This window comes from Metopolophium dirhodum, chromosome 2 (assembly GCF_019925205.1).
Source record: "Metopolophium dirhodum isolate CAU chromosome 2, ASM1992520v1, whole genome shotgun sequence".
In the NCBI taxonomy this organism is placed as follows: domain Eukaryota; kingdom Metazoa; phylum Arthropoda; class Insecta; order Hemiptera; family Aphididae; genus Metopolophium; species Metopolophium dirhodum.
The window spans coordinates 23,314,645-23,341,160 of NC_083561.1; the positions used below are offsets into that span (position 1 = coordinate 23,314,645).

Below are 26,516 nucleotides of genomic sequence, written 5' to 3' on the forward strand. Positions count from 1 at the left end.
GGTATACTACCTAAATAGTATGAAAAAAGTTTCGTAATGTTCTAACAAGTGTAGGACCTCCCCTCCTCTTGAAAAAATTCTGGTTGCACTGCCTCGCAATCATAGACATATTAATAAGTATGTTTATTAATATGTCTATGTTCGCAATGGGCACGTGTTTTTGTCAGATGACTTAATTTTTTACGATAATTAATTTAGAACTATCATTTATTAGTGCCTGGCTGCTGTTCAGTTCATCGGAGAACCAACATAAAAATGAATTGTAATTTTAAAAGTTTGTAGCCTGAGAGGATGACTGTCAGAATTTTTGGCGGTTAATGCGAGGGTCATGGAGAGTAAAACGATCAAAATTGTTCGTATATTTGAGCGAACAGCGGTAGATGATTGTAATGCGCAAGCGCGCACTAAAATAATGGCCATGTTATATTTTTTCTGTCCATTCGAAAAAGCCATAGTCACGGTGTGACATTAAAATGGCTGTAGGTGCGATGATGAGACGCGGGCGTGAATTGTGACGTCATGTCGTCGTGCCAATTAAATGGACATATTTTGATATCAGAGCTGATAATATTACGTTAAACGTTTTTCATTTCCAACGTCGATATTTTGCTGTACAATTTTGTTATTTTTCGAATCCGGGAAATCACATCGATCGATTTTTTTACTAAAATCCGGACCGTGAAAAACGTGAAATTCCAAATCTATATTTTTCATTTTTTCCATGATGAGTCGTGATATGTAGTTTAGGTTATGTTTTCTACGTCCATACCTACAACTCGTTGACCATAATTGTCTACCTTAGGCTTCAATCACATCACATCACGGGTGCACGGGAGCACGGCAATGAAAAACAGTTTTTGGTGATAATTTTTTAATGTTAAATTTTTACTAACAAGTTAAATCGAATTAACATTGTTGATGGTTAATGTTATTACTTAATCTATTGGTCTTACTAGTTTGTAACGCTTAAACAGTTCATTTGACGAATCTATTGACGTCTTATACCGCTTGTTGGCTTTGTATTCGGAAGCATCAACAATGCTTATCACGTTCAAAAATTTGCAACAGCACACATTCAAACTGGAAATTGATTCGGACCAAACGGTAATATATTTAATTTTCTAACGTAGTGGGTTCATACAAATGTAAACGAAGTACTGTTTCTAATCAATATATCTAATGTTTTAAGTGTACTCATAGCATTACTCTGTAGGTACCTAAACCTAATCTAAAATGCTGCTTTTTTCATTTCATCACTCATTTATTATACAATATCAATACACTCAAATTAAATATAGTAACTATGTACTGTGTAATATAACTATGTAATTTCTTTCATTAAATTATGTTTGTTGTACAATTGGTTCAGATGCTCGTAGGCTAAACTAACAAGTCAAACATTATTATTATTAATAGTTTTTATTTTTAACTATGCAAACTTAATTTAACTTTCATATATGCATAAATAAAGTAACTGCGTTTACGCAATTTTAAACATTTAATATTTTTATTTTTTTTTAATATTGCCTACATTCATCATCAATATATTGACGTAAATGTATTGTTTTTCATTTAACACGGTTTAACAATATTAATTTTACATGCGCTAGCCAGTGGCTAACAAGATTTAACCTGCGGGCACCAGTCGCCGCTTATAAAATATGATAATGCGATAATGAATGGCCAATATAAATTTCAAATGTGTTTTGCTATAGCCGCCTAATAAAAACTTGATACAAAATGGGCTACTGTATGTCAACAACGTGCCATGGGTGCCCATTTATTCTTGTCACCAATGTGTTGATATCGGTATTCAACATGTTAAAATTAAGAGAAAATTGATCTGTTCAAACCCCAAAAGACTAGTATTTAATCTTATAATAAAAATAAACATTCAATTTTTATAAAATGTAAGCAATTATTATAACCCAGCATCTTTGATTTTGTTGGATTGAACTATTAATTACAATCAAAAATTCTTAAATAGGTTTTAATAATTTTAGAATAGTTTTTATAATATTAATAAATATATTAATTCTGGCTTACACAGAAATGAGTTGCTATTGCTTGGTTTTTGTGATCATGTGAGCAGTATATTATCAGATAGTCAATCTACCTGCTGTAGGTCGCGGACCCTATGTATAATTTAACTTCAAAGTATCAAAAAATGCAAAATATTGGTCCACTGAAATTGTGGTCCGAACTCTATACGTTCTGTACTAAAATATAAAATAGGCTTATCGCATTAGTAATAATAATTATTATTATTAAAATCAATAGCAACCATATATAATCAAAAATAATAATATCAAAATCCCTGTTCTAGAACATCCCTGGATTGGACCTCTTATTTACCTTTTTTGTGACAAAATGTATTCCCAAAGGTCGTCTAATCTATCTCCATACCAAATTTCATCGCAATCGGATGAACAATTTAGGAATGCTTAAAGAACATAATCAGTCAGTCAGTCGCAAACATTTTTTGTCTTTTATGTATATAGATATTTAATATATAAATAGTAAAAAAAAAAAAAAACAATGACTAATTTAATAAGTTTGAAATTTGTAGGTGAGACAGTTAAAGGAAAAACTGCAAGCTGAAAAAGGATCTGAATATTTGGCAGAAAACCAAAAATTGATTTATGCCGGTTGGTTATGCTTATTTTTAATATAATATAAATAACTATTAAAATATATAATGTCTTATTATTATTTATACATTTTTTTAATAAATAAACAGGAAAAATACTTAGTGATGATACTAAAATCAGTGATTGTAACATTGACACAAAAAAATTTGTGGTGGTTATGGTTTCAAAAGCAGCTGGTGCGGTTAGTGCTACTAGTGCCACTAATACTGATAGTGCTGCTGATGCCACAAGTGTTAGTGCTACTAAATCAACACCATCAGTTTCAACACCATCAGTTTCAACACCTCTGATACCAGCAGACAAGTAAAATTTGCCGATTTATTTCAATCTTTCTCATACATTTTTAATTAATATTTTTCTTACAGTTCTCCTTTACCGATTATGCAACCTAGAGTTGCTGTAGAGCAATTAACATCGCCAGTAGAAACACCTGCTTCTGAACCAGAATCTGCATTTGATGAGGAATCTGAAAGAACGATTCAAAATATTATGGATATGGGATATGAAAGACCACAGGTTGGAAAATGTTCTCTTATATTCATATTATAATCATGAAACCATTTTTTATTTTTATATCCAATTTAAGGTTGTGGAAGCTCTTAGAGCTAGTTTTAACAATCCAGACAGAGCAGTTGAATATTTACTTACTGGAATACCTCAGGAACTTCTAACTGATCCAACTATTTCTCCAAATAGGAATGTGCTCAGTGAAGGTAATCCTCAAAATATAGTTTTATTTTAATGAATTTAAAATGTAAGGTATACATATTATTTAAATTATAAATTACTCTCCCGACTCCTACCACTCATCGAAGATGATAATGTTAGGATCTTCTATACTCAGGTAATGACCGATTTTTATCCAGTTCTATTGGACCATACCAATAATTTTAATTGGTGTTCATCGTCACCTTTCATAATGTCGGCCACAGCCAAAAAATTGCTTACCAAAAAAAAATTTAGGAGTACTTATTTTAAACTAACGAATAAATACACAGTTCTTATTTATTTTAAAGTTGTCTGTATTTAGTGTGTTTTCATTATTCATGATACACTATTTGGATTTATTTTCATTGATCACAGGTATTTTCCATTTATTTCTAGCACCTGTTACTTATATTTTTTTATATTTTAATAGTCTTAAAATCATATTAAATAGAATATTTTAAACTGTGGAGGTATGTCATATTTAAGGACATACAATTTTGGAATCTTATGAGTTATAAATTAATACTTGTATGATTTTGTTAGAAATGTGTTTTTTTGTGGAACTGTAGTTTTTATTTCAAATGTTACTTGTCTTTTGACAAATTGTTTGGAGAGAGATAAATGATTATTCACATTATCTGTATTGTAGCTTTAATAAATATTATTATTTTATAATCTTCGTTATATACTTATATAAGTTGTACTCTTTATTATTTTAAGACTCAGGTGATTTATCTGGTAGTAGCCAAGTTCCTGCAACTGATCCCCTAGCTTTTTTGCGCAACCAACCAACATTTCAACAAATGCGTACTGTTGTTCAGCAAAATCCCGAATTATTAAACTCTGTACTGCAACAAATTGGACAAACCAACCCAGCTCTGTTGCAAATGATATCTAATAATCAAGAAGCATTTGTGCGCATGTTAAACGAACCTAATGAAGGTGCTGCTGCAGCACCAGCAGCTGCTAGTAGAGGGCCAGCTGATGGATTCGAAGTGCCTGTATCTACACAAGACAAAGAAGCCATAGATAGAGTGAGTATTTCAACATATGAACATCTATCAGAATATAATTTTTATTTTACATTTTTTCAGTTGAAAGCGTTAGGTTTTCCAGAACACCAAGTTGTGCAGGCATATTTTGCATGTGAGAAGAATGAAAATATGGCTGCAAATTTATTATTGACACAAGAACCTGATGATTAAAATACCATGACTTCAAGACTGAAAGGATTTTGCTGAATAAGTACATATTAAAACAAAATTGCTGTGTATTTAACAAATTAATCTGAGAAATAGTAATTGTTTGTTTTGGAAAATTTGCTTCAAAAAAAAAAAAAAACTATTTATAATATCTTAGAGCTAGAGCAGTCCTTAAAGTTATTTCTTTTATTATGGTTAATTTTATTGTGTTATTCTTTCTGATGGAAATAAAATCAATTTCTTAAAACATAATTTTTTTTATTAAATGTAAATGATTTTTTTCCCATTTTAGTTTTTAAACATTTAAAAACAAATAAATTCAACATATATTTAATGTGGCCGTCATATTTAATTATTTTAAAAGACTACTATGTTTACCTCCGAGCTTAGTATCACAGTACAAATCATGTGTAGTGTATTCTTCGCATATGAAATATAATATTTGGGTACATTGATAGACAATAAGGATGTCAGAAATAAACAACATTATATTAATATTCTTAAACAATCCGTTATTACAAAATAGTCTTGATGGAAAAAAAGTGTCTATAGATTGGCAAATCATTTTTAACTTTATAGATTTTTATGTTAGTATAATAAATGTTACAATTAATAGCCTGATTTATGCCAAATGTCAATAATTTCTTTAAATCAATCATATTATACATATTTTACCATTCATATAAACATTTTTGAATTATAAAATGATCAGACCTTGTTTAGTTTTTCAAATGCTCTCATATTGAAACTTTTTATTAGTACCTACTAATTATTATCATCAGCTGTTGGCATTGTTGCAAGAATTTTATACCTGGAATAGTTCATCATTAAAGACCAAACTTTAATGCAACTAACACCTAAAAAATATGCAATTAAAATGCTAAATGTGCAAAAATAAATTTTTATTAGGAACTATATAACAAATTTTTCTTTATATTAATTAACTTCAAATTTTATTTTAATCGCTGTTAATTTTTTTAATATTATTTATCAGTTGGCATTAACTAAGTATTATACAATAATATATCAAAGTTAAAAAAAAAAAATGTAGTTTAATTTAAATAAGATAGTAAATTAATTTACTAATTTAAAATATACAATATACAATTTAAACTGATTTATAATATTTGATTAAAATGTATTATCTAATATCTTGTACATTTCTAAGTTTTTTTCTGTAAAGTTATGTCTTTTAACACTTAATATGTGTTTTAATATTGTGAAAACACATGTTCTACATATTGGGCATTGTTTGTAGCGGGTTATAATAGCAGGATCTTCTTTTAAATCTTTGTGGTATGTGTATAAGTAATCAATAATTGTTGTAGTATCTTCATTATCTTAACTATGTCGTATTATATTGATATATATATATATTATTATATTATTAGATATATAAGTCCAATACTTCATATTATAACAATAAAATATAGCAATGATATATATTGATGCATATAAGCAATCTTGAAACAGAGCAAATGATAAAAAATATGACCAATTACTATTATTCAAATTAAATACATTACTAATTTTATCTATTTGCATATGGACTCTACAACGTAGTTAATAAAATAAAGTAAAATTATTTTAGGCGAAGCATGACTACACCTCCCACTTACACTCACAAAAACATTATTTATTATGTACATGGTAACATACATACTTATTGTTATTAATTATAAAATATAAATATAATTATAAAATTATTTTCCTTACGTTTATCCATAGGCGTGACTAGACTTCATCGGCAGGGGTAGCCTAGCTAATGATCGGCGCTACCTTATTAGTGAACCGAAAAAAGCCCTATACACCCAAAGCCGTACTTTTTTAACCACCCCCCTCCCCCTTCCACAGTGAAATATTTATATAATTTATAAAAAAGTAAATTATTTATTTACAATAATAATCTACAGTAACTTCAGAAATATTATTCATATACAGCCTTGTATACACCACCTAGCTACAAATCAAACATCAGACCGTTGTCTGTCTCAAGTCTTTATAGTAGGTTTTTCCGATTTCCGAAGTCAGGAAATTAATTTGACAATACATGTTAAATAAAGATATTATCTACCTAATTTTGTTGAACATATCTTTGTAAGTAAATGGTAATTATAACGATACACACAAAAAAATCAAGTTTAAAAAAAAAAATGTTGTGACCCTTCTGATTTAAAACTCGGTTGACCAGCACATTTCAAAAATTGCAGGGGCAGCCCAGGCACCCTAGGCTGCCACCGTAGACACGCCTATGCGTTTATCATGTATTTGCCTATATTATAATGTAATAATGTCTATATTAAATGTATACAATTTAGGTTTATGTTTGATTAGGCATTAGTAAAACCATCGATTATAAATACTAGTACATATTTATATAATCAATGGTAAAACATACTTGCTGACTCATAATGATGAGCTACGGATGAGAGGAATTATTTTTTCTACCAATATCATAATAAGCTGCGACGCGACTGTGACATAACAGTGTCACGATTTAGGAAAGTTATTTAGAGGAATGAAAAAAAACGCGAAAGTAAAATATAAGAAAATAATTCGTAGGAAAATATTACAAGGGAAAAACTTTATGGGAAGTTATAAATCAGGAATATAGTACACGGGAATAATATTTCAAAACCGGGAAAATATTCTACATAGGAAAGTATTATTCCTGAATATTAGGTACTTTCCCGTGTAAATATTTTCTAATATTTAAATTTCCGTCTATTATTTTCTTGGGTAATATTTTCCTGAATTATATTTTCATCGATTTTTAATTCTTAAGAATAATTGTCCTCTAAAATACACTTTCCCGAATCGATTTTCCTGAGAAATGATTTCCAGTTATTATTAGTTCCCACCACAAAAGCATTTCCTACAAATATTTTCCTGAATTTAATTGTTTCTGACGATCATTTTCCCGAAAATTACGCGCCACCGGGCACCGACTCACGAGCGTGTCGCCGTCATCCAGGAACTATTGCAGTGAATTCCGCTTAATGTGATCATTGGTTTTATTGGAATGAAAAATGAAAATCCCAAACCAAATATTATTGACGCTACCAAAAAAGATGCGTTATGGAATCAACTGGTTAATAGAATCAAAGTGGCCCGAATCGATGTTATCACATTAAACGGTACTCGCCGTATAAATTATTATACTTGTGGCAAAATAACAAATCTGGACGAACGTCGCCCGCGACGTTTTCGGGTACAACGTACCTACGTAATATTATTGTAGAGGAGTAGTCTAGTCCGATGACAGAAAGAGCAGACGCGCACTTATTGATTTTACCTATAGTTTCGGCATGTTATCATGGGATGTGTGATGGTCGGGCACACTATAAAATATCGACGTGGCCGTGGGCCAGCCCACTCAACAGTCGACATCTAAACTGTTTAGATGAAAATTGCACGCCCGTTAAGCAGGGGGGAGGAGCAACGGGGACATTTGCCCCGAGCAGCCAATTTTTGATACATGCCAGGCCCCCTAAACGGCCGGGCACCCGGTGTATAGGTATTATATAAATAACATTTTTTTTTTTGGTAAGAATTTGTTTGAGTACCTAAACTATGATACGGTCATTATGCGTCATTTACTCATTTTGTCGATCAATGATAATTATTTATGACTATTCATTTTTGTACATTTTTTATAGTTTACAGTTCAACAGTGAACAGTTGTATATGTTGACAATAATTAAAATCATCATTATCTGTGTTCTTAACAACAATACAACATTTTCATAACCAAGCAATCTTTTTGTGGGTGGGGTGTACAATAATGTTGAGCCAGAAAGCAAAAGTGTAAATACGGCCCTGGCGCTAAGCTTAAACAAGAATTACTGTCCTACACAAAGGACATTGGTATTTGGTGCAACTGACAATGTATAGGGGTGATTATAGGTACTATTGGAGAACCGTTTTTATGACGCATCGTCAACAATAGTTTATTTTTAAATAGTACGCCCAAGCCTGCTCTGTTTATTCTAAATCTAAACATGCAGGTAGGTGTATTCATTATTATTTACTTCCAAAATATGTTTTTCCATATTATATGCATCCCCGCGTCGCTTGAGCTCCCGAAAATTATTGGGTCCTGCTAACTTTTGCAATTTAAATCTGGTCATTTTAATTATAATATTTGTACGCAAATTCATTACGAATCGTAATTTTTATTACCTGCTATATCCCCGGGCCTATTTTCCATCACTATAAATTCAAACAAAACATTTAAACATTTTAAACTATTGAAAAAAACCACGCAGCTTCTTCCATAATTCTATATCGTGTAGTAGGTTTCGAGTGTAGGTACCCCTGCATTGAGTAGGTCATTGCATGTATACAATTTTAATTCAATGACAAATCGCATTGTATTGACACTGCGGTGCGAAGGAGACGGGTGGTTGGTGCATCAGCAAATTTTAATAGAATCTATTCAGTATACACATACATCATACATATTATTATATACATGTTGTGTACAAAATTTTGTCTCCCGTGAGAGGGAGGAGTGTGCACCCCGTTGGTACTATCATTCTTTAAATATAATTAATAATAAGTAGATAAAGATGTTCATACTTCATAGTGTAAGCACAAAAATACCATATAATTATAAACCACAAGTCCATAACATAAATATAGATAATAATGTAAAAAAAATGGCAATAGCATAAATAGTCTCAAGTTTTAATATTAGATAGCTTGGGAGCTTAGCTATAGAAAGTCTTACTTGTGTCAACGATAAGGAATCATCTAACATCGAAATACCTAGGTACATGTCATGCTCATAAATTTACTCCCACCCAAATTGTTGAAATCAAAACATAAGGAAAAATTTCTTGACATCTGCAGTCAGTGATCATTTCATTGATTACTACAACAATGTGTCCATAAACAGCCACGTTTCACAGATAAACCAACATCAAACACAAAAATTAATAATACTTGGGACAGTAATAAATTGAATTACGAGACAAAAATAATATTTGTTTTATGTTTTTATTGTATAATTGATTAGATACGTATCTATACTTTTTGATCCAAGTAAAATAATACAAGTAGAAAAAACCCTTACGACAATTATTGACTACACACAGATTATATAAAATTACGCATACAGTTTGGTTGAAAAATAAGTTTGCTTAGTAAATAATTTCTACAATGATATACATTCTTACTCAAAAAAATTCGTACACTTAACATAATATTTGGGTATTATTTATACAATGTCAATGAAGTTGAAAAAATATTTACAAATAGCGTAACAGGTATTAAAGTGCCTTTTTAACAGTAAATAACAAAAATATAGTACAATGATTATTTATTTGGTGTTAAAAAATAAATTATATATATATATATGTATATTAATATAAAAATGTAATACACAGAACAAAACCCATGCCTATTATAAGTATAAAAATTATATACAATATGTGTATTGATACCAAGAATTAGGTCGGTATGTAATTGTTTCGCCAGCCATTGGCAGTATAGGTACCAGTCTTTATATAATATTATGTATTCATTAAAATATATTGACTTTCAAATGGTTTGGTCACTAAAGTTCTTTGTATAAAGTAAATAAATAGAAAAACAACAGGTTTTACTCAACAACTCCAAAAGCTCAATAACTTAATTATAGGAACCTAAATTAGACTTCATCATCATCGTCCTCTTCCTCTTCTTGTTCTTCATCCTCATCATCATCTTGATCGACACCATTTTCCTCTACATCTTCTTCGTCATCATCTGCTTCAACCTTATCGTCTTCTGCATCAACATCGTCATTTTGTTCATCATCGTCGTCGTCGTCGTCATCTTCTTCAGCATTCTGTTCCACGTCTTCTTCATCTTCTACATCATCATTTTGTTCATTATCATCATCATCATCCCCATCATCGTCATTTTGTTCAACGTCATCCTCCTCCTCCTCCTCCTCCTCCTCCTCCTCGTCTTCATCATCGTCTCCTTTATTTTCTGTTTCAGCATCTCCGCCATCTTCTACCTCCTCTTCTTCTTCTTCTTCTTCTTCCTCTTCAATTTGTTCGTCTAACATGTCATCGTCCATTTCTTGACACAAATCTTTACCTTTGCATAATTTACTACCCGGTCCATGGCCTAAAATATGTTTTTCTCCATATGACTTAGAATTAAACACCAATTCACACTCATCGCAATGAAATTTCGGGAACGCAGGTGGTGCAGTTGAATGTATAATACGGTGTTTTTGGAGTTTTGAAAATGCATTGTGATTGCGACCACAAACATCACACGCAAATAATGACAAAACTGTGGCATTCGGATGATGATTGTCTAAATGTAAAGCTAGCTCATCATAATTTTTAGTTATTTTACAGCAAATACCACAAACAAATGCAGCTTCGGTGCGATGAGCTCTTATTAAATGTTGCCAAAAATGTTTCAAACTTATCCATTCTTTTTTGCATATACCACATATAGTCTTATTACTTTTTGGTGCAGGTGGCTGTTGTTCTTTGCGATCAGTTTCTTCTTCCATATAACTGTCTTCAATAATCGAATGCTCTTCTCGTTTATGATCATATAGATCTGTTTCAAATCTAAAGCTTTTGTAGCAAACCGTACAAGAGTGTAATTTTCTTAGCCTCTTTGTGTTTATATCTGAAGTAACATCATCTATATCTCGTTTCAAACTTTCCTGTTGCTCTTCATTGAACCCGAGCTCAGCAAGTTCTTTAGGAAGACCATATAGCTTGGGAGTTTTTGGTTTTGGTTCTATTGTTTTTTTCACAGGGGTAGTTACTTTGGGGAAATCTTCTTTTGCTGGATGATTTTCAATGTGATCTTTAAGTTTATCCATATCACTGAATACTTTCCAACAGATTTTACAAGGTTTTAAATTTTTTCCATGAATTTTATCTATGTGTTCCCCTACTTTACTACCAAGAGTAAACATTTTTCCACAAATCTGACAAATATTTGACTTGGAAAACGTCTGAGGGTGTGCTTCATGTAAATGTTTTGATAAACCATCATTGTCAACACATACTTCCATACACACACCACATAAATACTGAGTGTTTCCTTTGTGTCGCTGCCTCAAGTGTTTTCTATAGGTTTTCTTATTTGAGTGCATATCTCCACAAAATTCACAAACATATGAAAATACTTTACGGACATGATCACGTTTATGTTTCTGGCAATCGACTTTAGTTCTCATAACTTTGTCACAACCTTCAACATCACAACACAACTCTGGGTCATTTCCATGTTTGTCTCTGATGTGATCCATTAGTAACATTTTATTATCAAAGTGTTCACCAGTTTTATCCTCAGAACATATCTCACAGTACTGAACTAAGTGGCTATGCTTTAAATGTCTGTTTAAGTAAGTCTGATATTCAAATGTTTTACCACATTTTGTACAAGGATAATGACCTTTTTCTTTGGGTATTGGCATTGCATCTCTTTTACCTTTGCAGTATTTAAGATGTTTCTTCAGTAAACTTCTAATCCTAAACACTTTATCACATCTTATACATTGGTGAATAGCATTTAATTCTGCACAAATACTATTATTTGACTTGTCTATAAGCTGATCCACAGGATCAGAATGATATTTTATCATATGTCTTTTGAGGTGAACTTTAGAAGCAGATGTGCGTGCACATAAACTACATGTGACGTCTGGATGACCTTTGTGTTGTCTACTAACATGCTTCCATAAATGATTATTGCCACTATAGTATTTTGAACATAGATCACATACATGCAATTGATGGTCATTCTTTCTGTGTTCAGATATCTCTTCAACAGTTTTAAATTCGGTATCAGGACACAACGTACACTTAAGATTCACTTCAGTTAATTGATCTGTTACAAAGTGAGATACCTGATCTTCAACATTGTGGATTGATCTATGCCTCATCATTTTTGACCATTTGGTGTAAGTGCGTCCACATATATCGCAATAAATAGCATTCTCTTTAGACACTAAAGGCTCATGTTTCTCTTTAATATGTTCTCTAAGTGTTGGTACATCCACATGAACTTTTAAACATATACCACATAATAAAGGCATACATTCAGCATGTACAGCCATTATGTGTTTATAAAAATCATTTCGATTAGGCCATAACCGCCCACATACTTCACAGGTATTAGGAAGTTCGCCTTGGGTTTCATGATGAGATTGATGTTCAATTTGTAAAGATTGCGACACAAATAATTTTCTACAGTCTGGTTTTGGGCATATAAGTGTTTCATTAGTACCGTGCTGTTTAAGCACATGCCACCATTTTTCAGTACGAGAACCACATGAATCACCACATAATTCACAACGATTCACAAAACTATTTTGAGAAGAACTACCTGTGGTTGTTATAGCTGTTGTAGTAATCATATCATCACAACCAGTCATCAGATGAACAGAAGACATGTGTCGTAAAAGTTTTTCTTCACTTGGAAATACTTTGTGACATACTTGACAGCTAATTGTGTAATGTTCGTTATTTGAAGACTTGGTTGGATGAAAATTATTATTGATTATTATTAGTTTATCAGGATCGATAATTTGACCATCATTATCGTATACTGTGTGGATGACTACGTGTCTCATCATTTTTTTCTTGGTATCATGTTGCCGTGCACACACCTGACATCTATATCTACGTTGTACGGAGTCAGCAGTATCACAATTTTTAGGGTGTTGAATATTTACATGTTCCATTAGAGATTTACTATCAGTGCAGATTTTCATACATACTCCACATGTCACTGCAGCTTCCTGTTTGTGACCTCTGACCATATGTAACCAAAGACTAGCTTTATCTTGAAATTCTCTAGTACATACTTCACAAAAAAACACAGTTTCAGCTTCCATCATACTTTCAGCAAGTTCTTCATCTTCTCCCAAATGTCCATTTAACTTATGTAAATCTGAAGGTTCAATACCATGCACTTCAGATATATGTTGACTTAAATCAATTTTATTGCTAAAATTTCGTTCACATAACAAGCAGGATTGACGAAGGTTTTCTTGTTTTATCTGAGAAAGCAGAAAGTGATCACTTGGTCCCGGTGGTTCAATTTCATTTTCTCGAGCTACTTTTCTTGGATTAGCATTTTTACGACGACTTCCAGAATCCGATTGTGATAAACTTCCTCCCTATAAATATAATTACACATATAAGATCGGTAACATAATATATTATTAAATAAAATCAAACAATACAAATTAAGCGTCAAACTGTTTCATATATTTAATATTTAGCTTTCGGTTTTTAAATTTTTCAGTTTCTACTTTCGAGTTCTTATAAAATATGTCAACTTTCATAGTTTTAGCTATACATTTATAAACTTAAATTTAGTTTAGCACATTACCGATTTAAAATTGGATCTTGGTTTTTCCCTTGGAATATTATTGATGATACAGTTACCAGCATGAACTCCAATCTAAAATCAATAACAATGATCAAATTTTAAACACAGAAAAAAATATAACGCAGTATTTAACTAGGTAAGGTACCTCCAAAAAATCCATTGGGTTTGGAGAATCTTCTCGTATACTATTATTGTTTGTATGGCTACTTATTATGGCACGTTGCTGCATCATTTTTTGATGCATTGCCTGCTGTTGTTTTTGATACTCTGTACGGCTATCATTAGCAAAATATTGCATTTTGTTTAGTGGCGGGGGCGCTCTTTGAACTAGCTGCTTTTGACTCAAACGTTGAGCTTTTAAGAATTGTTGTAATTGCATAGATGCTGCAGGTTGCTTGGAAGGCCATATTGCTGGTTTTAAAGGAGGAGGTTCGCTTTTAATTTTTCTTGGTTTGGGAGGAGGATTTGGAGAAACAGCAAAAATTGATACCTACCAACACACACATTTTAAATAAATTTAATTTGAGCATATTTTAAAATAAAAACCAATTGACTTCAATGGAAAATGTATAGATAGGAATAGGTAATGACTTTTTACTTACTTCTGGTTGAATGTGATGTAATCGTGACATTTTATTATTTTGTGTAGACTGATTATATTCCTAAAACAAATAAAAATTATATTATGATTTCACTATTAAATAAATAACACAAAATAAATATTTTACAAAATTTAAAATAGAATTGTTAAGGGGATTCGATACCGTGATTTTCTGTTTTTGTCTAACACACGCGCGACATAGTATTTTAGACGTGTTTTTTGCCAAACATTCCAATTGATCTATTAAAGCGATAAGAATTCTGAAAACAGATTTGAATTCGTCGTCAAGTCTACTTGAAATCGACTTTCCCACATTTTTGATATTATCCCTCCAAATTCCAGAAAACGTCATATTAAAAAAGAGTATATAAACATTTTTGTATTTCAATTTTTGGAGAATCTAAAATCAAAAAATCAAAATTGTGGGAAAATCGATTTCAAATAGATATGACGACGAATTCAAATCTGTTTTCAGAATTCTGTTCACTTCATTGGATCAATTGATATGTTTGGCAAAGAATCCGTCTAAAATCCTATGTCGCGCGTGTGTTAGACAAAAACAGAAAATCACGGTATGGAATCCCCTTAAGAAATTAATGCTCTTAACAAACATGTTTACTGGTTTAATATAGAAAGTAAAACACAGTAAAGTTCTCCCTTAAGTAACAACAGTATTTTGATTACAATATCCTAAAACAAACCAAAAGCTAAAGTTATACATATTGTAACATCAGAAGTAAAATATGATCAATTTTCATCTAAAACTTCTTCACTAGATATAGGTAATTTCTATTAGATGTAAATGTTGATTTATAAATTTTGCGAGTTAAATGATACCAAATGAAATTTTTTTTTTTATAATTTTACTTATTTTAAATATTTTAATTTGATAAATAGGTAAGATAATAGGTAAGGTTTAGATAATTATGTAAGTTAATTACAAAACATACCTAGGTATTATTTATCACAATTTTTCCTAGGTCCATTGGATATAGGTATGATTATGAATATAAGGTATAAGAATTACCTATTTATCCATATTTATATTAAAACCTATAAAATGTCTATGTATAATAATATATAAATAAATACAATACTAAGTTTACCACATACACTTAATGATATCAATGTAGCAATAAAACAATTGTTAGTAGTTACTTGTAGTCACAAATAACAAATTTTAGTTTTTAAGTATACATTTATTAGGAGTTTGCGCTCAAAATTCAGTGTATGTAACTACTAACTGATTGTTACATGTGTATTTACTATTTAGTAAGTCCGTGAATATTCACCTATGTGAAAATGATATAAATAATATAGCCAGTATAGGTAGGTACAGAACTTATTATAATAGCTCTGTTGAATTAACAGGTAAAAGTTAAAATAATTATTTATAAATCATAATAAAATTTTAAGATAAGTTAATTCAATCAATTATATAAAAATTAAATTATTTAGTCGTAAAAAGTAAAATAAAAAAAATCCAAATTTACAATACTTTTAGTATTTACGTTAACTATTTTATAAGGTTCTTGTATTTAAAATGTAAAAATGTTTTTATAATTAACGTTTATAGATTGGTTTGTTCAAATCTACATTTATTGGGGAGTAACTAAACGTATTTTCAAAAATCATATTTTGTCGAAACTTATTGTAATTGTGGAAGTTCAAATAATTCATGGTATTTAATATCACTCAAAATGATAATGAAATCGGTATATTTACGTATATTAATAAAATAATAACAATCGTTTTCGGAGAATCGTGATAACAATAATAATAGGAAGGCGGCGGCGGCGGCAACAACAGCAGCAGCTGCTGTATATCATTATACATAAATTTACTATGAAATCTTACACGCGCGCGCGGTGCTTGAAATGTTCGGAATACGATTATTTCCCTCTAAAACACGATGGCGTGATGATAAAAATGAAAAATTCAAATTTTGGTAAGCCTAGATGTTATCTTATCAATAATAATTGATAACATAATACGAAAGAATTAATAAATAATAATACCTATATAATTAATTTTAATGTTATTATAAATATTGTTAGTAGATACCACAATTAGGCACGAGCAGTGTATTGTGCCGACTACCGAGTGACAACGGCAAATTCGAGGAGAAAAAAAAATTTCACGACCGCCCCGACGAGTTTTTACCGATTGCCGAGTGAGATTCGCACAACAAACTGGCCCAGTCGTCCGCGACACCGTTGACGACGACGGCACCGCAGTCGTCGCCGTCACCGTCGCCGCAGTCGCAGACGGCCCACACACTCGTTTCCCTGGAACAATTCCACCGTGTCCGGACCAGAAGGAGGTGCAGCCGGCCGCCTGTTCGTTCCGGACACACGCACACGCACACGCGGCACCACTCCCGCCCAGAGTAAAAAATTATATACCTATACAACGAGTAAAAATCCTGTAGCGTATCATCAACCGCACAACGTTAGCAGGCGGCAGGTGTATTGCGTTAGTATTTTCACGCGCATAACGAATTAGCTGCAGCAGGTCGTCGGGAGCGAGAGGGCGAGCGGGCGGGCAGGCGGTCAGGCATCGACGGCACTGCATGATACAGAGAACGAGAACCGAAATCCAGTTGCCGCCTCCGGTCGTGTCCCCCGTGGCCCCTTGGACGAACGATTCCCTACCGCACTGCCATAGCCGCCCAACACTCCACCGCCCTCCGTCCACCTCGTTTCGCCAAACGACTGCTACACCACACTCCTAGGCGGTCGCCAACGTCGCCGCCGTTCTACATTCTACGCGCCGCGCCACATCCGTATCGCCGATGGTGTAGTATTTAGGTCACCTTCAAGCGCGCGGACAAGAGTAAAAAAAATCCCGAGCGCCACGTCCGGTCCCTTGCGTCGGTTGTGACCGTCGCTCGAGCTCCCGAAAATTATTGGGTCGAGCTAGTGCGGAGTCCTCGAAAAGGACCGGGGAGTACACCCGAGACACGAAACGCGAACATGATCGCAAAAAAAAAAATTAGCTTCCAAATAATTGCAAAATACGTTACCTTTGCGCGAGGCGGCAGCTATCCGTTTCGGGCGAAGTCTGACTATGTGTCCAAAGTCACTGCCGAGTGACGACGACGACGAGTAATGCGGTGCCACTCACGGTGACGTGCGCGGGCGGGAAGGTAGTGGTGGCGGTGGTGGTGGTGGTGGTGGCGGCGGCGGTGGCGGTGTGTCGTCACTGTCGTGCGGCGGGGCCCCTTACATAACTGGCCCACGTCCAAAGTCGGCCATTTGCACGAGTGTGGATATCCGGCGGCGGTGGCCGCCCGGGCGTGGACGGAGATGACGGTGGACCGGGCCCGTCGTACGGACGACGGACGGACCGGTGGGCAGCTGCAGCCGCAGGAGCACCCGCGAACTTGGGTATCCGGCGCGGACGACGGGCACGGCGAGGCGTCTGCTTCAGACCGAAAGACGGGACATGGGTCCGACGTCGTGGACACGGAAGCGCGGATCACCGGAGCACGGCGCCCAAATAAGATCTTCAAGTCGCGAAACGGCGAAACCGAATGACATATTATTACTAACTGCTTAATGCTTATACCTTTTTTTTCCCCGTCGGCCGTCTGTACTCTGTAAACCGATGTAAACGGAACCACGATTCCACGATACGGTCGGCAGGATAGACGAGGGGAGAGAACCATTGGTGCTCATACCAACCGAACCCGCGCCGACGAATGTGTCCCCGGCCTGTGGTCGCGCACCACTGGACCGTTCGCAGTGTGGCCAACGGTTCCACCGTCGCAGCAGCAGCCTATCAAAGAATAAATGAAACCCTTTCATTTATTCTGTATTTTATCACTTATTATTGAAAACGAAACCACATCTGTCATGGGTGCGTTCGAAAACTCAACTCTAGTTAACTCTATAAAAAAAAAAAAAAACCCAACTTCCCTCGGGAACGCAGAGTTAACTCCGTACTATCGTTCTGTAACGCCGAGTTGTTGTACTCCGGGTTAACTCTTTGACCCCGAAAAAATAGGTAAGTGTTTTAACTCCACGGATAATAATGCTTCGAAGATAACAAAATCAACTCTACTCTAACTAAACGTACTCTACTCTAACTATTCATATTCGAACGCACCTATTAGATTATTGGCCCCTGTGTGGGTAAGTATTGGAGCAACTAAGGAGGGTGTACGTGGGCTTTTATACCCCCTTAAAATAAATGCTTTCCATCATATTTTGATTATTTTTAAGAAAATATTATCAATAAATACAAAAATGTTTGTACTATACCTATGATAACACTATGACGGTATACTCCATATTGATAGGTACTTCACTGTTCCCAGCTATAATATAAAATGAAATAATCATTACCTTATCTAATTTTGTATAAAACAGTTCACAGATAACCTATACCTACCTATTTTTGGCACATTAATCATAATAATATTAGATTATAATATTATATTGCCGAGATAACTGGGTAACGACATAATTTTTCGCAGTTCGCTCAGAATCGTTTTTAGTATATAATATTGTATAATAATAAAATATCAGTGAATTCAAATTTAACACATCTATTTAAGTGACCCAGTGGTAAATCCAAGATTTTTTTCGGGAGGGAGGGGTTGATCAATAACAAATTTCATTAAAAAAGAAAAACCATAATACCTGCAAAATGGGTATTTTAAAAATAATTATATTTTAAATTGTGTAGAGGGGGTTGATGGGACATAACTATAGTACAGGACACCCAGAAACGTCAGTGTGGTGGCCTATTTAATGACAAGGTTGAAGATACACTCAAAATTAAAAATGTATACAGCAGAACGACTACCCTAGTTTCCTAATTTTTTTTTAACTTGAAAGCAAGAATCAGTAGCGGTTCCAGGGGGGCAAAGCTGTGCATTAATTTTGTGATTTTCTGTCAAATTAACACAACAAATTCCACTATATTATTATGATGACTGCAGGAGCATTTATTTTTATTTCTTTATCAAGTGTAAATGGTAAATCTTATATATTAAATTTTAAATTTTAATCCGTGATCTGATTGATTTGAAGCCAACACACTGTGGGGAATAGGTGTAAATGCGCATGCTCACCATTGATATCACGCGTATGATTGGTACAACCGTTATCACTCGCAATTTATATCACCGCTAGTTAAATGATAAATATGCGACAAGTACAACTGAATGCGGAATAGAACTCAGTTCCCGTGCGACTTTTATATTTATAATCATGACTTTATAACGTCTTTATGATGTCTTAAACACGTAATACATGTTTATAATGCAGTTAGATATAGATATATAGGCATATAGCCGTGGATAGGTCGACATACGATTTAAGATAGTATGGTTGCCCATCCATCTGTGATAATGCCTTTATATTGAATCACGGACATTTTCCCCCCGACTGTTTTCGGTGGAGTAGGACATCCCCCCCACTATGTATTTTTGATGCGGACATTTTCCCTCTATTTTTTTTAAAGTTGACTATTTAATAATATAATATTATTTAATATAAAATTAATTAATTGTCTAATATTTTCAAATATTTTAATAAATATAATAAATTATAGATATCTATTTTTGATCAGCTGAACTACTTGAATCAAATTAACAAGCAATTATTAAATAGTTAATTATTCAAACTGGTACAGTCTTAATAAAAAAATAAATATGACCAAAGGCTAAAAAATATATAAGTTAAGAAATAACAAAAGGTGGATAAGTGGATGTCGCTCTGCTGTACAGTAGGTTACAAGTGGGTCACTGTAATGGATGGTATTAAATTTGAATACAATGATATAATATCTTGTATGAGAAAAACGATTCTGAGCGAAAACGGTCAGTCAGCCTATGATATTACCAAGTATATTTGATGATATTATTGTAAATAAAGTAATTTATATATAACCTATTTACGTGGAGCCTTGCTTTAAATTTTCAATCCTTAGCCATAAAAGTTAAACATTTTATACATTTTTAACTACAAAATAATTAATAAATTATAAATTTAATAAATGTTGTCAAAATTTGAACTTTTAATGCTTATAAAAAAAAAATTGTGTCTATGTATTTTTAATATTTTTCAACTGCTATTAGATCGATATATCAGGAGCCTTATATTACATTTTCACGCTTTTTTACCCAACAAATAAAATTTTATTGATATGTATAGAAAAAAAAAGTAAAAAAATTGAAAACTGACAATGTCCGTAAACAACTCAAAAAGAGTCAAAATATTTTATGGTGTATAGAAAATGCTAATATAAACATTTAATGAATTTTTCAAGTATCTGCAGTCATTCGTTTTTTAATTACAATAAAATAAGAAAATTGTTACATGAGAAATCGAGAAAATATCAAATGTTGTAAAAATATAAATTTCAGACGCTCATAAAAATTTAATTTAAGTTTCTTGTAGACATTTTTTTTTTGATAAAGGTAGACAAACTTATGAGTAATCTTATATTACATTTTCAAATCTTAGATTTAAAAAGAAAAATTTTTATGAATTCTCAACTCAAAATAATTTGCTATTTTTCGTGATTTTTCCGTATTTTGTCAACATTTGAACTTTAAATGCTTATAAATAAAAACTATGACTAAGGATTTTTAATTTTTTTCATCTGCCTTTGAAACAATAACCTAGGAGCCTTCTATTAAATTTTCAAGCTTTTTTACTCAACAGATAAAATTTTATTGATATTTATAGAAAAAAAAACTAAAAAAATTGAAAACTGACAATGGCCGTAAACAGCTCAAAAAGAGACAAAATATTTTGTAAATTTTATGGTGTATAGAAAATGCTAATATAAATATTCAGTTAAAATTTCATGTCTCTACGGTCATTTGTTTTAGAGTTACACCAAAAACCAAATTCGATTTTTTCAAAAACAGAATTTGCGTAAAAATTCCTGTTTTTCCTTAATTTTTCTTTTGCTTTCACATCGCTTTTGAAAACTACTGGGAAATTTTTACTTTTGACCACCCAAAGTACCAACTAGATTCACTTTCCTATCAGAAAAGTTACTGTTGAAGAAAATTCAAGCACTTTTACTGTCCTAAAAGGTGATGACAGACACAAAAATAAAAATAAAAATAAAAAAAAAAACACACATCATTGTAGAATCAATACATTCATCGCTTCGCTCAGAATCTAAAAAAAAACACACATCATTGTAAAATCAATACATTCATTGCTTCGCTCAGTATCTAAAAGAATCAAAATTCAAATGTTTTTTACAAAATGTATAATTTTTATGTCGGATTAATTATTAATTATATTTTACTTTATACCAACTTATTTATTTTTATTTTTATTGTTTCACGTAAGTAGTTCAGTTAATCAAACATATACATTTATAAGTCTATTATATTTATGAAAATAAAAACTAGTTTATATATTTTATATTTTATTTAAAAAAAAAATCATATTAAATAATAAATAATATCATATTATTAAATTCAATATTATAACTCAATAATTTACTTTAAAAAAATGGGGAGAAAATATCCACATCAAAAATATATCGGGGGAAAAATGTCCATTTACCCTTTATATTGTGACAGCAGAACATAGATATTATAATATTTATGCAAATTAATCCAGAAATCAGTGCGTATAATATATTATATGTTAGTTTAGCGGTCCAACATATATAAGATATTGAGGCCGTTTGCTTAAATTTTTGCATAGTATGATTATATTTATATAGATAATCAGATTATCAATTTAGGTATACCTTTTTAGTATAGACATATAATAGATTCTATTATATGTCTATGCTTTTTATTAGCCTCTATACCTTAGATCCTAAGATCTATTCATGATATTATTCTTCACCGATAAGACGTTATTTTCTATTTAACGTTAAATGTATATCTATATATATATTATCCTGTCCATGTTTTTATTATCTATGGATAAGACCCCATCGGCCTCTTTTTAAATGGCTGATGGTAACTTCCACAGATATCTATATAGTGTAGCGAAGTATGTGGTAACTTCACGCCATATCACAGTTAGCAATCTAGATTATTCTATGACAATTTAAATATTTATGCACGGATTCATAAATTATATTGGATACGAACACAAATTTATAAAACAAATAATTATAAAACATGTTTTTTATATCTGTGGATACGAAAAAATGTGCCTTATCAGTAAAATTTTTGAAGTAAGCTCCTTCTCGCATTGCGGCAAGAGCCACTATCGCTTAAATAGGAATTAGGATTGTTATATAGGATATACATCGTGTATAGAACCATAGAGAAGTATACTACATGTATAGGACTGTTCTATCAGTTCTATGGTTAAATGCGTCTGGGAGAATAAGGGAAAAGGAACTAAATTACATTAACACACGTACATAGGATTAGCGCTAGCATGAACTAAGATAGTTCATGGCGCTAGTAGTCTTGCCGCAGCATGATAAGGTGCTTGCTTCACTTATCATATCAGCTGTACGTTCGTAACTTCGTTCGTATCCACTATTCCATGTAGGTATGTCAACAACTCGTGATACGCATGTCTGTGACGTAAGCACTACTCCAACTGGTTGAGCGGTCGCGTGATTGTGGAGTCTTGGTCGCGGCGGCGGTGGATCAATGAGAAACAGAGAATTGCATACGTCACAGAATATGGCTGGGCGGTGGGTGGATGCGCGATTTTTTTCAAAACTGGTATATTGCTGATATACCTATTTAATTTATCATGAATTCATGATCTATGGTTGACGGTTGTCGCCTTGTCGGGTTGTATAATGACAAAATTTGTCATGGGCTGTATGAGATTGAATTAAAAATTATAGATTTGGCCTTCGATTTCAAGGGCTCAAACTAGTTTAATGTATTTCGTAGTTTACTTAAAAGTCAATTCGGTTTACCGTAATCATTAACAACACTATAATATTTCAACAACCTTGAAATTGTATAATCCAATAATAATTAAATAAAGATTGTGAATGCTGATGTTTGATACTATAATAATGAATCACTACCTAGGTACTACAACTGTTGTATCCGAATACAATAATCATGTAAATGAATAGGAAAAATTGAAGAACTGTAATTTTTGGCGTTTCGAGTAAAATAAAACAGTAAGTTATTGGCATACCATTGGTGATAAATGCAGTGTTAATATCTATTAATTTATAATTATGTAGCTATGGCGTTAGTAGAGGGTTTTGGTGATGAAGTTATTCAGTTTTTTGGTATACTATTCGTTATTGTACTAATCGTATTGCTATGGATGTCTACACAAGTGGCCGAAATGCAAATATTCCGTGGTGCTGTTTTCATTTTGGAAAGGCGTACAAGAAGACGACACCATGATGCTACAAGGGTTGCACCTTCAGTTCCTAATCAATCTATTAGTAAGTTTATTATTTATTATTCTTGGCTAATTCAATAATGTTGTGTAAACAAAATATTCCTGAAAAAGCACTAGACAATTTTAATTAAAATTGGGTAATCTAGTTTTTAAATAAGCATATTAATTAATAGGTATATATTATTATACTTAAATTTTGAAGTACTACCTAAGTCTTTATAATATGCATATAATTTGCATTGTATTTAAACATCGGTGATAGAGGATACAAAATAAATTATTAATGATAAAAACATAATTAACCAGTGTCTCAAAAAATTCAAATTTTATATTTTATGGAAACAATTTGTATATTGATAATAATCTTAATTATTCACATTTAGGTTTTAAAAATAGACATTTTGTGGATGTAACTATGCAATCCACTATTATTATTTATTGATCTGGTTATTGATGAGTAACCTGAAACAATTTATGTTTTTGATTTAAGAGGAGATTTTTTTATTCTGCTTAATATAATTTATTATACATGTAATAAGTTTAAGAAATAAATTATTTCAGGCGAACAATCAGCTACAGAAACCGTTCCATTAAATGATGTGATTCAAACAAATTCAACTTTAAGTAATGATAATCCTGAAGATAAAAATGATAATCCTGTTGCTACAAAAAGTGATGTGACTGAACAGTTCGATGAATCTAGTCAAAGCAATGATACCAATGATATTGAAAATGAACCACAGATATATGAAGACTCTATAAGAATACGACTGAAGTATTTAAATGACAATTGTCGTTTAGTTCAAGGCAGGCTACAAGAAACTATTGGAGTTTTCAAAAGGTATTATAAAAATTGAATAATGAATGCTATCTTACAATCTTATTGTGTATTATTATTTATATTATATTATGTTATTTTTATTTTAGGAGACATTTTACCAATGAGTTGACATCCAATAAAATTATTCGTTTGATATTTCAAGGAAAGGTATTACATGATGATGAAGCTTCACTGAGTAGTTGTGGTCTTCATGATAACTGTGTTGTACACTGCCTTATACATCAGCCACGTCCTACAACTAATGCTCAGCAAACCCCTGATCCTGTAAACCAAGATACTGCTGAGCAACGACTGCCAAACACGATACGTCATGGTCAGCGTCAACCTGGTGGTCCAGTTCAACGTGAATGGAACTTGGCAACATTGTTATCTGCTTTAATCACAATAATAATATCATTACTTTGGTATGCCAGAATCCAGTTCTACACATTGTTCTCTTATACATCGACGGGTACACTGGGAATATTGACTGCAATTTTTTTATTCACTGCCTTTCTCACTTATTTGGTGGACAGCGAAGAGCAACAACATCATTTACCACAATTAAGACACAATTAGTGTTATATTTCATTACATCAAATCAAAGTAAGCACAAAAGCAAAATGTTTTAAAATGTATGTAATAAGAATTGTATAACTACATGGTTTCTAATTTATACAGCAAATATTTTATTTTTATTTGTTTTACCAGGACCCTAAATATTATTTTTAAATAATTGAACTATTCCTCTATAAAAACTAGTTGAATTTTTTATACATGTTGTATTATGTTGTTTTATTTTTTTTTGTCTATTTAGAAATTATTAACATCAAATTTGTTGTGTATGAATCTTATATTATTCAACTCAAAAATGTATATAAAAAAAAAACTTTCAAGAATTAGAAATAAAAATTTTTTCTGGATATTTCTTCTTTTCATAATAAAAAAATTAATTTGAAGCACATATTTGCATTGTAATAAATCAATCAAAATCAATAAATTCATAACTATATAACTAAAACAAATCCTAAGAGTTATGTATTAAAATGAAAATTATATTATAATGTATATAGTATATATATATATTACTATTTACTATATTAGCTTTGTTTGAGATTTAGTTGGTATGTTTAGATTAATAATAATTGTCTTTTTTTAACCGTTATTCAATTTATTGAATACAATTTGTTAATTTAATATATCCACAAATTTCCTAAGTAATACATTTATTTGATGGTAGATATATTTGTTTTTTTTCTGATATTAGTTTTAAAAATACCTTAAACTTTATATCAATGATTTGTATTTATGTATTTTGATAATATTGTAGTTAATGAAGATAGCTTATAGAAGTATTTTTAAGCACTTTAATGCATTTTATAAATAATATCATTAATATATATATGTATACATTTGCTAAAAGAGAATAAAAAAAATATTGGTTGATTCAATTTTAGACTTAAAGGGTAGATATTATTACATACTTTATAAATAATATGTTAATTCAACCATATTCTAAGAATAGAAATAAATGTTTGTTCTTCGAAACAAAATTGTAATTTGATTTTTTAAAGTTGTATGTTTAGATTATAATAATTGGTATTTCTAAACATAGTGTTTAGTGAGTACCACTTAATGTCTTATTGTGATCATTAGTTAATATAATCAGGAAATTGCTTTCATGGGTAATGACAACATAATTGTTAATAGTCTATCCCTTAATGGATCTAATTAATTATCATATTAAGATGACCCCACTTTATTACTTCAGTACTTACAAATAAATAATAATACAAATTACAGCTCACAACCCAAACTAAATATCTAATAATAGTAAAGTTGTGTATA

At 31.7% G+C, this 26,516-nt stretch overlaps 3 protein-coding genes across 4 annotated transcripts; 2 read left to right on the forward strand and 1 right to left on the reverse strand.

Moving 5' to 3' along the window:
* The first annotated feature begins 802 nt into the window (after positions 1 to 802).
* LOC132939343 (UV excision repair protein RAD23 homolog B) lies at positions 803 to 4,813 on the forward strand. The gene is made up of 7 exons (XM_061006447.1): positions 803 to 1,104; positions 2,570 to 2,648; positions 2,741 to 2,954; positions 3,017 to 3,167; positions 3,238 to 3,364; positions 4,080 to 4,393; positions 4,454 to 4,813. Exons 1-7 carry the CDS (start codon positions 1,039 to 1,041, stop codon positions 4,562 to 4,564), a joined length of 1,062 nt encoding a protein of 353 aa, XP_060862430.1. The 5' UTR covers positions 803 to 1,038; the 3' UTR covers positions 4,565 to 4,813.
* A 4,730-nt stretch (positions 4,814 to 9,543) lies between these two features.
* Positions 9,544 to 18,192, reverse strand: LOC132939969 (zinc finger protein Xfin-like). Its single transcript, XM_061007414.1, has 5 exons — positions 17,551 to 18,192; positions 14,527 to 14,586; positions 14,070 to 14,414; positions 13,925 to 13,996; positions 9,544 to 13,709 (listed from the first exon to the last, which is right to left on the reverse strand). Exons 2-5 carry the CDS (start codon positions 14,554 to 14,556, stop codon positions 10,215 to 10,217), a joined length of 3,942 nt encoding a protein of 1,313 aa, XP_060863397.1. The 5' UTR covers positions 14,557 to 14,586; positions 17,551 to 18,192; the 3' UTR covers positions 9,544 to 10,214.
* A 198-nt stretch (positions 18,193 to 18,390) lies between these two features.
* LOC132939970 (transmembrane and ubiquitin-like domain-containing protein 1) lies at positions 18,391 to 25,444 on the forward strand. 2 transcript variants are annotated; one of them, XM_061007416.1, is made up of 5 exons: positions 18,391 to 18,533; positions 23,521 to 23,615; positions 23,682 to 23,891; positions 24,410 to 24,689; positions 24,776 to 25,444. In XM_061007416.1, exons 3-5 carry the CDS (start codon positions 23,684 to 23,686, stop codon positions 25,245 to 25,247), a joined length of 960 nt encoding a protein of 319 aa, XP_060863399.1. In that variant the 5' UTR covers positions 18,391 to 18,533; positions 23,521 to 23,615; positions 23,682 to 23,683; the 3' UTR covers positions 25,248 to 25,444. The 2 variants fall into 2 exon arrangements, with proteins under 2 accessions (XP_060863399.1, XP_060863398.1); XM_061007415.1 differs by lacking the exon at positions 18,391 to 18,533 and having other exon boundaries at positions 23,264 to 23,615.
* The last annotated feature ends 1,072 nt before the right edge of the window (positions 25,445 to 26,516 follow it).

Excerpts from the sequence above, each read along its gene's own strand:
- LOC132939970 (XM_061007416.1), top strand. The coding sequence starts at position 23,684 with ATGGCGTTAGTAGAGGGTTTTGGTGATGAAGTTATTCAGTTTTTTGGT. Across the intron at positions 23,892-24,409 it reads AGTTCCTAATCAATCTATTA|GCGAACAATCAGCTACAGAA; the intron begins GTAAGTTTATTA and ends AAATTATTTCAG. Across the intron at positions 24,690-24,775 it reads ACTATTGGAGTTTTCAAAAG|GAGACATTTTACCAATGAGT; the intron begins GTATTATAAAAA and ends TTTTTATTTTAG.
- LOC132939969 (XM_061007414.1), bottom strand. The coding sequence starts at position 14,556 with ATGTCACGATTACATCACATTCAACCAGAA. Across the intron at positions 14,415-14,526 it reads TACATCACATTCAACCAGAA|GTATCAATTTTTGCTGTTTC; the intron begins GTAAGTAAAAAG and ends GTGTGTTGGTAG. Across the intron at positions 13,997-14,069 it reads ACCCAATGGATTTTTTGGAG|ATTGGAGTTCATGCTGGTAA; the intron begins GTACCTTACCTA and ends TATTGATTTTAG.
- LOC132939343 (XM_061006447.1), top strand. The coding sequence starts at position 1,039 with ATGCTTATCACGTTCAAAAATTTGCAACAGCACACATTCAAACTGGAA. Across the intron at positions 1,105-2,569 it reads AAATTGATTCGGACCAAACG|GTGAGACAGTTAAAGGAAAA; the intron begins GTAATATATTTA and ends TGAAATTTGTAG. Across the intron at positions 3,168-3,237 it reads TGGGATATGAAAGACCACAG|GTTGTGGAAGCTCTTAGAGC; the intron begins GTTGGAAAATGT and ends ATCCAATTTAAG.